The sequence below is a fragment of the Caretta caretta genome, chromosome 2 (assembly GCF_965140235.1).
Source record: "Caretta caretta isolate rCarCar2 chromosome 2, rCarCar1.hap1, whole genome shotgun sequence".
NCBI classification, from domain to species: domain Eukaryota; kingdom Metazoa; phylum Chordata; order Testudines; family Cheloniidae; genus Caretta; species Caretta caretta.
Genome location: NC_134207.1, coordinates 199,845,998 through 199,859,481, shown reverse-complemented (window position 1 = coordinate 199,859,481; position 13,484 = coordinate 199,845,998). Strand labels below are relative to the sequence as shown.

Here is a 13,484-nt window from a genome sequence, read left to right as displayed (position 1 = left end):
CAAAGTTCCATGAAAGTGCCCTTACGCATACGAAAGTTTCGCAGCCATTGGGAATCGTCCCAGACCTGCAACACTATGCGGTCCCACCAGTCTGTGCTTGTTTCCCGGGCCCAGAATTGGCATTCCACAGCATGAGCCTGCCCCATTGCCACCAGGATGGCCAAATTGCCAGGGCCCATACTTTGAGAGAAGTCTCTGTCCATGTCCTCAACACTCTCCTCACCGTGCTTCCGTCACCTACTTGCCTGCTTTTGCAGGTTCTGGTTCTGCATATACTGCATGATAATGCGCGTGGTGATCTGAGCGGGCTCCATTCTTGCTGTGGTATGGCGTGAGCAGGAGAGCAGAGTGGCAGCGGAAGCGGTGGGTGGATGACGTTGCTGACAGCAATATGGCGCCAGCACGGAAAAAGGCACAAAACGATTGTCGGTCGTTGCTTTCACGGAGGGAGGGAGGGGTAGGCTGGCAGCAGACAGTCCTGCTGGCTGGGAGAGCTATCCCTCTCTGCCAATATTCCAGGCAGGACTGAATCTCCATTAGACAAAACTTAAAGAAGAGATTGACCTGAGTCACTCCCATTTATGTGCAGGCGCCCTGACAGACCTTACTAAGGTCCGCCAGGAGCACCCATGTCTGCCCAGGCACCCCGACCGACCTGACCAAGGCCAGCCAGAGCACCCAGGAGATGACGAGGACAGCTACTAGTCGAACTGCTCTATCTGCTGCCACAAGGCAATGAGCTGCTGCTGTGTAGCAATGCAGTCCCATGTCTGCCAGCACCCAGGAGACATACGGTGACGGTGAGCTGAGCGGGTTCCATCCTTGCCATGGTATGGCGTCTGCACGGGTAACCCATGAAAAAAGACATGCATCGATTGCCTGCCATTGCTTTCACAGAGGGAGGGAGGGAATGGGAGCCTGACGACATATACCCAGAACCACCCTCAACAATGTTTTTTGCCCCATCAGGCATTGGGATCTCAACCCAGAATTCCAATGAGCGGTGGAGACTGCGGGAACTGTGGGATAACTACCCACAGTGCAATGCTCTGGAAGTCGACGCTAGCCTCAGTACTGTGGACGCACTCCACCGACTTAATGGTTTTAATGGTTCTAAGTAAGGACACACACAATTGAGTGTATAAAATCACTTTCTAAAAATTCAACTTCTGTAAATTTAACCTAATTTGGTAGGGTAGACATACCCTTAGATATTGGTGATTTAGGCTGTGCAGCGTGTAACAAGACTCTCACTTGAGTCTAAATTAGCTCTTTTATTATACCATGGAGAGAGGAAGGGTCAAATGGTATCTAAGACCCTTACCGAGAGCCCACACCACCACATACATCTCCCCATCCTCTCTCAACTCATTGGGCTTTGGAACCCATGTCCCCTGCCTAGCAAGTGCCGTTCAGTTGAGGGTGAGTCCCTCCAATGTGGTATGCCAGGTACAGTTCTGCTGCCCTGGGTTCACACAATAATGGTAATAACCCTTTATTACTCCTGCCCAAATAACAAGGAGACTGGGGATCCAACACCAGCCACAAGTGATCATTTGAGCAAGCAGAGCACCTAGGCAGGCTGGGTGTGTCCATGCAAATGAGATCTGCTCCTGAAGTCTTTTTCCACAGCTCATCACTAGATGTCAGGGGAGAGCTCATTAGGACTCTGTTTACATTAATATTAAATTAAACAGATACTAAGATTTAAACCTGACTGTTGCAAAGATTTGTTACTATGCATAGCATACGTTACGCTTAAATATGAATTTAGTACCAGTTTAGTCTGTTGGGTAAAAGGAAAAGTCATTTGAAAATAGTATATGAATATAATTCTTAACCACACACACAAAAAAATCCTGTCCATGGGTTTCCGAAAATTACCTGACTCAATATTTTAATGGTGCCTCTACATTTCCACTGGGGAGAAAATTAGATCAAGATCAGTTTCTCTTGGAAAGGTGTATGGTGCTAATCACACCACATGACCTATATTCCTTAGTCTTTGCTAGGAGGATGGGCATGTAGAACTTGGCCTGCAAAGTTGATCAGGGCTAGACAGGCCAGGGAAAACCTGTTCTCATTTGCTTGGATGTTTTGCAATAAATGCCAACAACAAAAGGAAATACGTTAAAACTTGTCTATAGTAGTGAGTTAGATGGGTAAATATTATTATCTTTGTGATGCCCACTGCTTTATTCATATAGAATTGTGAACATTTTATCCCAGCCAGATGAAAAATATTTTGGAACATAATGAAAGATGAGCCAAAACTGGAATAATTGATCAAAGCCCCCAAAATTTTGGGGAGGAGGGGTGGTAAGATAAATGGGACTTAAATCTGAACCATTCCTGGTTTTGGTTTAGAATTTGAGGAAGTTTTAAAATAGAAAAATGAAATATGTTGCCACCATATGATGGTTTTTTTGCTTGCATGGGTATAACCTGTGGGCATCAGCTACACATAAGTAGTAAATCTGTCTTAGAGTCTCTCTCTCACTGAACAGATGGAGGATGAGATTACTGGTTCTGTGGATGAAGGGAAAGCAGTGGATGTATTGTTTCTTGACTTTAGCAAAGCTTTTGACACGGTCTCCCACAGTATTCTGGTCAGCAAGTTAAGGAAGTATGGGCTGGATGAATGCACTATAAGGTGGGTAGAAAGCTGGCTAGATTGTCGGGCTCAACGGGTAGTGATCAATGGCTCCATGTCTAGTTGGCAGCCGGTATCAAGTGGAGTGCCCCAAGGGTCGGTCCTGGGGCCGGTTTTGTTCAATATCTTCATAAATGATCTGGAGGATGGTGTGGATTGCACTCTCAGCAAATTTGCGGATGATACTAAACTGGGAGGAGTGGTAGATACGCTGGAGGGGAGGGATAGGATACAGAAGGACCTAGACAAATTGGAGGATTGGGCCAAAAGAAATCTGATGAGGTTCAACAAGGACAAGTGCAGAGTCCTGCACTTAGGACGGAAGAACCCAATGCACAGCTACAGACTAGGGACCGAATGGCTAGGCAGTTCTGCGGAAAAGGACCTAGGGGTGACAGTGGACGAGAAGCTGGATATGAGTCAGCAGTGTGCCCTTGTTGCCAAGAAGGCCAATGGCATTTTGGGATGTATAAGTAGGGGCATAGCGAGCAGATCGAGGGACGTGATCGTTCCCTTCTATTCGACATTGGTGAGGCCTCATCTGGAGTACTGTGTCCAGTTTTGGGCCCCACACTTCAAGAAGGATGTGGATAAATTGGAGAGAGTCCAGCGAAGGGCAACAAAAATGATTAGGGGTCTGGAACACATGAGTTATGAGGAGAGGCTGAGGGAGCTGGGATTGTTTAGCCTGCAGAAGAGAAGAATGAGGGGGGATTTGATAGCTGCTTTCAACTACCTGAAAGGGGGTTCCAAAGAGGATGGCTCTAGACTGTTCTCAATGGTAGCAGATGACAGAACGAGGAGTAATGGTCTCAAGTTGCAGTGGGGGAGGTTTAGATTAGATATTAGGAAAAACTTTTTCACAAAGAGGGTGGTGAAACACTGGAATGCGTTACCTAGGGAGGTGGTAGAATCTCCTTCCTTAGAGGTTTTTAAGGTCAGGCTTGACAAAGCCCTGGCTGGGATGATTTAACTGGGAATTGGTCCTGCTTCGAGCAGGGGGTTGGACTAGATGACCATCTGGGGTCCCTTCCAACCCTGATATTCTATGATTCTATTACTCTTGCTTAGGCAAAATTTCCATTGTATCCTACAATATTAGCCCTGAATGATATCCTGATGTTATTTTACTGCAACTCTTTCCATCTTCAAATCCCATTGTTCCATACATTGTAATGCATTTTATTTCAGAGTGGGCAATCTAAAAATAATTCAAGGTGATATTATGATTTTTGTTTTGCACAGAGATTCACTTCTATTTTATCATCAAAAATTTCAGGGGGAAAACAAAGTGTGCATATGAGAGAGGGAGAGAAATGAATGAAAACGAATATTTAAAAAGTTAAATAATGGGAAAGAAACCAAGAGAGAAACAAACAAACCTAGAGGTACAGTCTAACCTCCAATGCACACTGCATATCACCATACATTTCAACAAAGATCAATTTTTGATCTTGCATCCAGACACACAGCAGGCGATTTTTCAAGTTATGCAAGGATGCACAAAGCAAATAGGTTAGTGTGTGGTCCTCAGAACTAAAAGAACATAAAACTGAAAAAAAATATGTAGAAGGGAAGGTGAAAGGAGAAAAAACATTAAATTATTAATCAAATCAAAGCTGTGGTTTTCAAATTGTCATCATAAAGTAATCAGGTAGACAGTCTTTGCCTTGCTAGTATCTCCATTCAAACAGAGGCAACATTTCACTCTAAGTAATAACTTGCATATATTCTTGGGCAGTTGTACCTGTTTTACTGAAAGAAGGTACGCCCATCAGGCACCCATCCTGTTTCTGAATAGTGCTAGGAGATCAAATTAGACAGTCACCAGTCACGTATTTCTGAAGGGTCTTTGACTTATGGGCCTCATCTCAAGGACTATGGGCCTGTGTCTGATCTTACAGCATTGTGTAACAGGAATAACTCAGTTTATGTCAACAGAGTTAGTGTGTAGAATCAGCTAAGTAGAGATGTTGGGCCCATTTCTCTTAATGTGTATCTCTCCCTTAGTAATGGATTGCCAGTATCAGACTGGAGTCCATAAACTTGCACCGATAATCTTCTGAGCCACTAGCGAGAGAACTCACAACTATGTGCAAGCAGCTGAAATTGTGTAAACTCTCCCACGGGAACTCTACCAATCTGAGTACAGACTCAGCTCTCCAGGAGGCTGGATCAAAGTACACAAGAGACTAGATATTATTCAGGAAAATTTGCCAACTATGAAGAAAAGGAGTTGAACCAATCTCAAGTGAAGTCCACAAGACTGGGTGACTGACTGAACAACGTCAAGGGCTTTGGGCATGCTACCCCTTTTCTTAGGATGTATAAAAAGACAAAGGACATTACATTCCTTTCAAAAAAAGTCAAAGCAAGAGTGAATGAAGATCTCTGAAAAGGCAGATTGAGCAGATGAAAGCTGTTCTTTTACTGACTGGATAACAGTCTTGTTGGAACCAGATCCCTTGTCCCAAACCACTTTGGTGTCAACTGGAAGATTACTGCTTGGTAGGCCAGTTGCAGTTGTAATCTGGCCACTGTGGGGACAAAATAAAAAGTTATCAGGAAGAAATTTGATTTCTGAAGACCAGACACAAGCTAGAACTTTCCTGGGAGTTAACATTAGGTTTCATTTTCAGTCTCTTGTCCCTAAGCTGTGAAGGCATTAGCTCAGCAACTATCTGGGTAGACGTATTGTCTGAGAGATGGGGCAGCTCATATAACTCTGAATCAACCTGCTGTTCCCGAATGAGCATCAATATTGAAGGGGGAGGGGGGAAGAAATATGGAGAGATCCCAGGTGATTTCCTCCATCTTCAGCTACAAAAGGTAGAGTTTTATCTAGTACTTAAGAATCAACAGGCTAAAATGGACATTTCCACTAAACCCAGACTGGAAAGTAGACAACAGACATCTCTTCTCAGGACATGACTGCAGAGGAGGTAAATACTCTTTATGGCAAGTAAAACCTGTAAGGAAAGCTGTTTGGTCTTTAAAAAAAAAAAAACCACCAGCACCACCACCAGACCTGGACCCAGTATCGTGTCATAGCACTTTACATCAAATTATCCTGAATCTACTGAATAGTTAATATCGCCATCTATTAGACGTGTATAGAGTTCATTGAAACATGTAGGCCTCTATCCTTTCTGCTGTGATGTGGAGCAGAACAGAAGCCCAGAGTTCACAGGCAAATAGAAGTCAGGAGATGCAGAAAGATGCAAGGTATCATGCAGCCACCTTCTGGAGAAACTGTGACGGAGTCTACACTCAACTTTTGGACAAGTTAATCCACCATTGCTGTAGCACTGGTACTTGCAACAGTATGAAAACGAATTCAGACCAGCTACATCCATTTTTACTACTGTATCGTATAGACCTACTTAAAGCAAAAGCACTGCATTAGTACTGCACTAGTACTGACATAGTTGCTTTCACTGGTGGAGTTACAACAGTGGAATCTTTCAGTAAAAGCTCAGTGTAAACAAGGCCTGTGTGTGGTTTCTGGGGGAAGGAGTCAGTTCTTGAATGCCACGTTGTCCCTCATACTAGGATACCTCAGTTGCATTTTGCAAATAGATCCTTTAAAAAAAGAATTAATTCCTTTGTGCTGTGGGACTGATGTTTTAATGTTGTACTGAGCACCTCCTGTAAGATGTGGAGAACTTTCATTTCTCATTGACTTCTTTGCAGAACTGAGCGTTCCATGAACACAATCAGTGTGTTCCCAGAACTACGGTTACAACAGCGGGACTATCAGCTACGAAGTGTGGGAGCCCATATTCTGGGGAAGGAACACAAATAATGATCTCTGGGCCCAAGTCATCGCTGTCCTGCACCTAGTGTAGTCATCTATACTACTGCAGGGAGAAAGCAAAGTGGGTATAAAATGCTACCAAATGAAAATAGTTGCTTTTGTACATATTTTGCTCTAGTGTAAATGACTACATGAGGTGCAGGCAATGGTGAATTGGGACCTCTGTCCTTGGCCTAAGATCTACAAGATCTCCACTGTCTAAGTCCCTGCAGCTTTGAGACCAGCATGCAATACAGAGATCTCCTCTTCTGCACTGTGTCCAGGAATCTGGTGATGAATCCAGATTGATGAAAAGCCAAGGGGCTTTGTGGATAGATTTTTCCCTTCAACCCCAATGGATCTGGGTTATTTTGAACTTGTAGGAAAGCTGATTCTAATGCCTAATGGGTTCATTATTTTATGGTACTGATTGCAGTAATAATTATCCCTTAAGATATCTATGAATATAATATCCATAATTAAAATGATAATCTTTCTAATTATTGCATTCTTCTAAAATGTATTGGCTGTGTGGGGGTGTTTGTATACACATATCCAGCTTTTTAATTTTAAATGTAAAAGGTTAAATGTATTTTCTTTATTTTGTTGGCTATAAAACATATTTAAAAGCCATTATGTGTCCTATCAGCTAATATATCTGCCTAGCCCACTTCAATTTCTATTTTCTGTGCCTTACGTTTGGCCGCAATTTGTAACAGATTTCCAGGTTTAGCATGAGATTTGCTGACCTACAAAATATTGAGACATTTTCTCCACTTTTTATTTAACTGAAACAGCTTTTAAAGAAATCCACAGAGTGCGTCATCAGCCATTTATTTCACTATTTTGTAGCGGAGTAGAGAAAATGTTGTAGTTTATTAATGGAATGATAGTCCACCACATTTTATATTTTCCTAAGATTCCAATCCTTGCAAAATTTATGGACATGCTTAACTTTACGCATTAGAGTAATCCCACTGAAGTCAAGTTAATCTTCATAGGTCAGATTCAGTCACTAAACTAGTGAGTTTACAGTGGCACAGCTGTACCAATGCAGCTGTGCCGCTGTAAGATCACTCGTGTAGACAATTCTCCCATTGACATAACTAAACCACCTCCAACAAGTGGCGGTAGCTATGTGGGCGGGAGAGCATCTCCCGCCAACATAGTGATAGCCACACCGGCGCTTCTGTCGGTGTAATTTATTTGTTCAGGGGTGTGTTTTTTTCACAACCCTGAGCAACATAAGTTATACTGACAAAAGTGCTAACATAGACATAGCCTAAGAGGCATAGCACTGAACTTGCAGCCTGAGGAGAGGGGCTACGGTGGCTTTAAGACACCTTTGTGCCCTCAAGCCTTGGCTTCTCTGAGAGCAGGAGAGGCTGCTGGAGTAATTTAAAAGTGTAAGGGCCTTTCTAATTTACTGCAGCCTCTCCTAGGTTGCCTTATGGGCCATAGCAATGCCTCAAATCTCTGCAATACCATGTGCTGCTGCCCCATCACTGGCACCCTCCCTACACCAAGGCATGTATGGGTGTCCTCATACATGGTCTCAAGTTGCAGTGGGGGAGGTTTAGATTGGATATTAGGAAAAACTTTTTCACAAAGAGGGTGGTGAAACACTGGAATGCGTTACCTAGGGAGGTGGTAGAATCTCCTTCCTTAAAGGTTTTTAAGGTCAGGCTTGACAAAGCCCTGGCTGGGATGATTTAACTGGGAATTGGTCCTGCTTCGAGCAGGGGGTTGGACTAGATGACCTTCTGGGGTCCCTTCCAACCCTGATATTCTATGATTCTATGATTCTATGAAAGGAAAAGAGGTTTTACTGATGGTATCCTCAACATCCAAAAAGAACTCCACCACGGCTAAAAAATAGGAGCAATTTTTTCAAGAGCTAATAGAACTAGCAAGGCCATCTGCATGATTTGCAGTAATATCACATACAGAACCAAATAAAGTTTATCAAGTCTACTATTTACATAAACTTGACATTTGCTCTAAAAATAAATATTTCAGAACAGTGCTATTTAACTTCAGGCCACATTGTTCAACCATAGGCTTCATAACAAAATGGTTATAACTCCCGTCTCTCAAGTGATTTATTAACACAGCTAGCACAATAGTTATCCATTCCTTTGTAGCCTACTAGCTTGTGGCTTGAGATACTGTTTTGCTTTAGGGGTTCCTGAAAGCATGGTGAGGCTTTAGCACTCTATACACTGCTCCCTCTTTAGATATGAATGTATCTGGGCCGATGCTATTTCATGCGTTTTAGCAAGGTCTACTACTTTATTTAAATCAAACTTAGCTTCCTAAGTTATCAGCTTTTCCCAGACTTTTTCTGAATTTGTCCCAAGCACTCTCCTGTCCCACTCATGTCACGATCCTCAGACAGACACTATAGCTATATTGCGGACTGTCCTGTGGGTTCACTTATGCTTCATATTCTGTTTATAGAAATTGTAGCAAGCAAACATTGGGTAACGTGGGTTGACATACTCTTCAAACTTATTGTAATATACTCCTGGCTCTTTTGTGTCTTCAGCTGTCATCTCTGTCCAATTATTATAAATGTCTTTAACTTCTCTCCAGTAAAGCTGCCAGCTCTCTCTGAGGTGGAACACAGTATCCGTTTGCCATAAAAACACTACACAGCAGGTCTTTTATAGGAGGGAAAGCAAAAGAGTTATCTCTAAGTCAATCTACTGTGGGAATTTGGAGAAGCAAAATGTAATTAATTACCCAGTCTGAATTTTGGCCAATACACTACTTACCCAACAGTTGCATTTTATCAGTTTCTTTCATTCTTTGTTTTTTGTTTTGGTGAGGGAACAGGTGGGGGAAGGGGGGACACCAGAGCTTGACTGTATATTAAGACTCGGTAATTTTTATTTCTACTGTGTGAACTCAGTTTTTTAGCTGTTATGATTTTTATATTGTAAGTTGTGCTGCTTTATGTGACTTTTTCAGATGAAAAATTAGGAATATAATACAGCCCTGAAGCAGAAGTTATTTTCAGAAACGGAAAGATTAGTTAATTATACATAAAGCAACCTCACAAAAAATAACCAGAGCATGAAACAGCTACACTGCATGTCCTCTGCCTTTCACTGACCATTTCCAACTCGCTTGGTGCTTTGTGTTGCCTTTCTGCAGCATTTTTTTTCACCGTCTGTACGTGCACTGACAACATTTTCATTTTAATTTGTTGATAGTAACTTTGGGGCTGGATCTAGTGAGTCCCTTTGCAGTTATCTAGCAGCTAGTTTAAAAAAATAAAACAAGGTGTCATGACATAATTGTGTTGTAAGGTTTTGCCATTCTTTTTCACTTTCTCTGTAACAAGAAATATGTTAGTGTTGTAGAAAGGAAATTACTTTTATGAACACTTTCGCCTCCAAAATATTTCAGGTACTAGCTAAGATTAAGATGAAGAGAAGAAATTATCAAAGGCATCACCTTCTTTTGGATCTTCCTGGGTGCCTTCTCTTTATACATCTGTCTTCTAGATTGATATCTCTGTCTTGTACAGCACCAAGTACTTTGTCAGTGCCTAAGAAATAATAATAATAATAGTAATATGCTGAGAATTAGGTTTTTGTGAATGAAATGATGGCTCCATTTTGGGAGCGGTTCTAACTTTGTTGGTTTGTTTTTGGGTGGTGTAGCTTTTATGATCTCATTTTTATGCCAGTACCCAGATTCCGTCCATATGCCGATTCATCTTTCTGAAACAAAGTTGTGAAAAGTAAAAGATGAAAGTTATTTTAATGTCCCTTTAAAACAATTAGGGCCTTCAGATCTCTGTGCACAACTCCCATGAAAATCAACGTGAGTTGCATGAGTACATCTTATGCATGTTAAGTATGCATCTTCTTTTTTAAAAATTCCTATACTTACAATTTGAGAGGAGAGTCAGTCAGGATTGGTTGGCTAATCAAAGGACGAGGTATATATGAAGGGTGAGAGACTAGCTCTGGCAGTGAAATCACAGCTTTTTCTTTTCTTTTTTTTGAGGGTGGGAAAGGCCAGGTACAGGCATCTTGGTGATATCATTCTGACTGTAGGCCTCACCCAAGGCCCCATTTGAAGTCAGTGGAAAGACTCCCATTGACTTCAGTTGACTCTCTAGCACTAGATTCTCTTGACCTGGTGCAACCACCACTTCAGAGAGGAATTTTATATTTAATTTCTTATTTCCTGGTCCATTTGCCCACTGTACTATATAAAATACAGAAGCTTTATAAAGTTATAAGGAAAAATGAACACCGACAAATCCTTGTCTACTTGGGAGACTCACTTTGACATGAATTAGGGTCAGAAGCGGTTTCCAAACAATCCATTTCAAATATTGCATACAGGTGTACATACTGCAGTATGCTTTTCTGCACAGTAAGCGACCGTGGATTATAAAACTCTAGTTGTTCATGTTCATATTGCCTTACCTGAAGAGTTTAGAGCATTTTTCTATGCAACGGTTTACTGCTGACCTTTTAAAATAAGAATTGCTTTGCCCTTTTAAAATAAGTGCTTAGAAATACAACAATGATTATGAAATTGCAAACCATCTTTCTAATAAGAGAAGGTGATTTTCTTCACTGCAGAAAAGCTGGCATTAATAAGCTTATAATCAGTGATAAAAAAAAATTGTCATAATGGGTATTTGAAGTTTACATCCAACCAGACCTCTCAACAAGCCAAAAAACTATAATGTGGAGATCAGGAACAAAAGAAGAAATGTAGGGATTGCATAGCCTGTATGCCTTTCATATGCTTTATTATAGTCTAAAATGCTCTAAGACCAGTAAGTGGTGTAAGACGCATTCTCCGCTTTGTACTTTCTGGAAAAGAACAGGTAAACTGCACTGTCATGGAGAAAATGTCTCCAGTAATTGACTGAAGAATACAAATATCTACAGATGGCAGCCATTTGTTTTAGTCAGTTACATACGGTTTTATTTGTACCCACAGGGCCTGATCCAAAGCCCAATGAAATCAACAGGGGAGTCTTTCCATTGACTTGAGTGGGTTTTGATTCAGGACATAAGAACATAAGAATGGCCATACTGGGTCAGACCAAAGGTCCATCCAGCCCAGTATCCTGTCTACCGACAGTGGCCAATGCCAGGTGCCCCAGAGGGAGTGAATCTAACAGGTAAGGATCAAGTGATCATTCTCCTGCCATCCATTTCCATCCTCTGACAAACAGAGGCTAGGGACACCATTCCTTACCCATCCTGGCTAATAGCCATTAATGGACTTAACCTCCATGAATTTATCCAGTTGTCTTTTAAACCCTGTTATAGTCCTAGCCTTCACAACCTCCTCAGGCAGTGAGTTCCATAGGTTGACTGTGTGCTGAGTGAAGAAGAACTTCTTTTTATTTGTTTTAAACGTGCTGCCCATTAATTTCATTTGGTGGTCCCTAGTTCTTATATTATGGGAACAAGTAAATAGCTTCTCCTTATTCACTTTCTCTACACCACTCATGATTTTATACACCTCTCTCATATCCCCGCTTAGTCTCCCCTTTTGCAAGCTGAAAAGCCCTAGCCTCTTTAATCTCTCTTCATACGGGACCTGTTCCAAACCCCTCATCATTTTAGCTGCCCTTTTCTGAACCTTTTGTAATGCCAGTATATCTTTTTTGAGATGAGGGGACCACATCTGTATGCAGTATTCAAGATGTGGGCGTACCATGGATTTATCTAAGGGCAATAAGATATTCTCCGTCTTATTCCCTATCCCTTTTTTAATGATTCCTAAGATCCCATTTGCTTTTTTGACTGCCACTGCACACTGCGTGGATGTCTTCAGAGAACTATCCACGGTGACTCCAAGATCTTTCTCCTGATTAGTTGGAGCTAAATTAGCCCCCATCATATTGTATGTATAGTTGGGGTTATTTTTTCCAATGTGCATTACTTTACATTTATCCACATTAAATTTCATTTGCCATTTTGTTGCCCAATCACTTAGTTTTGTGAGATCTTTCTGAAGTTCTTCACAGTCTGCTTTGGTCTTAACTATCTTGAGCAGTTTAGTATCATCTGCAAACTTTGCCACCTCAATGTTTACTCCTTTCTCCAGATCATTTATGAATAAGTGGAATAGAACTGGTCCTAGGACTGACCCTTGGGGAACACCACTAGTTACCCTTCTCCATTCTGAAAATTTATCATTTATTCCTACCCTTTGTTCCCTGTCTTTTAACCAGTTCTCAATCCATGAAAGGATCTTCCCTCTTATCCCATGACAACTTAAATTATGTAAGAGCCTTTGGTGAGGGACCTTGTCAAAAGCTTTCTGGAAATCTAAGTACACTATGTTCACTGGATTTCCCTTGTCCACATGTTTGTTGACCCCCTAAAAAAACTCTAATAGATTAGTAAAACATGATCTCCCTTTACAGAAACCATGTTGACTTTTGCTCAGATATTTATGTTCTTCTATGTGTCTGACAATTTTATTCTTTACTATTGTTTCAACTAATTTGCCAGGTACTGACGTTAGACTTACTGGTCTGTAATTGCCAGGATCACCTCTAGAGCCCTTCTTAAATATTGGCGTTACATTAGCTATCTTCCAGACATTGGGTACAGTAGTTGATTTAAAGGACAGGTTAAAACCATAGTTAATAGTTCCGCAATTTCACATTTGAGTTCTGTCAGAACTCTTGGGTGAATGCCATCTGGTCCCAGTGACTTGTTACTGTTAAGTTTCTCAATTAATTCCAAAACCTCCTCTAGTGACACTTCAATCTGTGACAATTCCTCAGATTTGTCACCTAAAAGACAGCTCAGGTTTGGGAATCTCCCTAACATCCTCGGCCATGAAGACTGAAGCAAAGAATTCATTTAGTTTCTCTGTGATGACTTTATCGTCTTTAAGTGCTCCTTTTGTATCTCGATTGTCCGGGGGCCCCACTGGTTATTTAGCAGGTTTCCTGCTTCTGATGTACTTAAAAAACATTTTGTTATTACCTTTTGAGATTTTGGCTAGCTGTTCTTCAAACTCCTTTTTGGCTTTTCT

General features: G+C 41.4%; 1 protein-coding gene across 7 annotated transcripts in view; it reads right to left on the bottom strand.

The window, feature by feature from the left end:
* The window catches only part of THRB (thyroid hormone receptor beta), a 316,316-nt gene that overhangs the window by 160,967 nt on the left and 141,865 nt on the right, over window positions 1-13,484 (bottom strand). For 6 of the 7 annotated variants that reach the window (XM_048838575.2, XM_048838580.2, XM_048838576.2 and 3 more), the window contains one exon: window positions 9,912-10,005. The exons of the other annotated variant lie outside the window; for it this stretch is intronic. In XM_048838575.2, coding sequence (XP_048694532.1) covers window positions 9,912-9,950 — 39 coding nt within the window. In that variant the 5' untranslated portion in view covers window positions 9,951-10,005. The remainder of the gene's footprint in view (window positions 1-9,911; window positions 10,006-13,484) is intronic. 7 annotated transcript variants of the gene reach the window in all.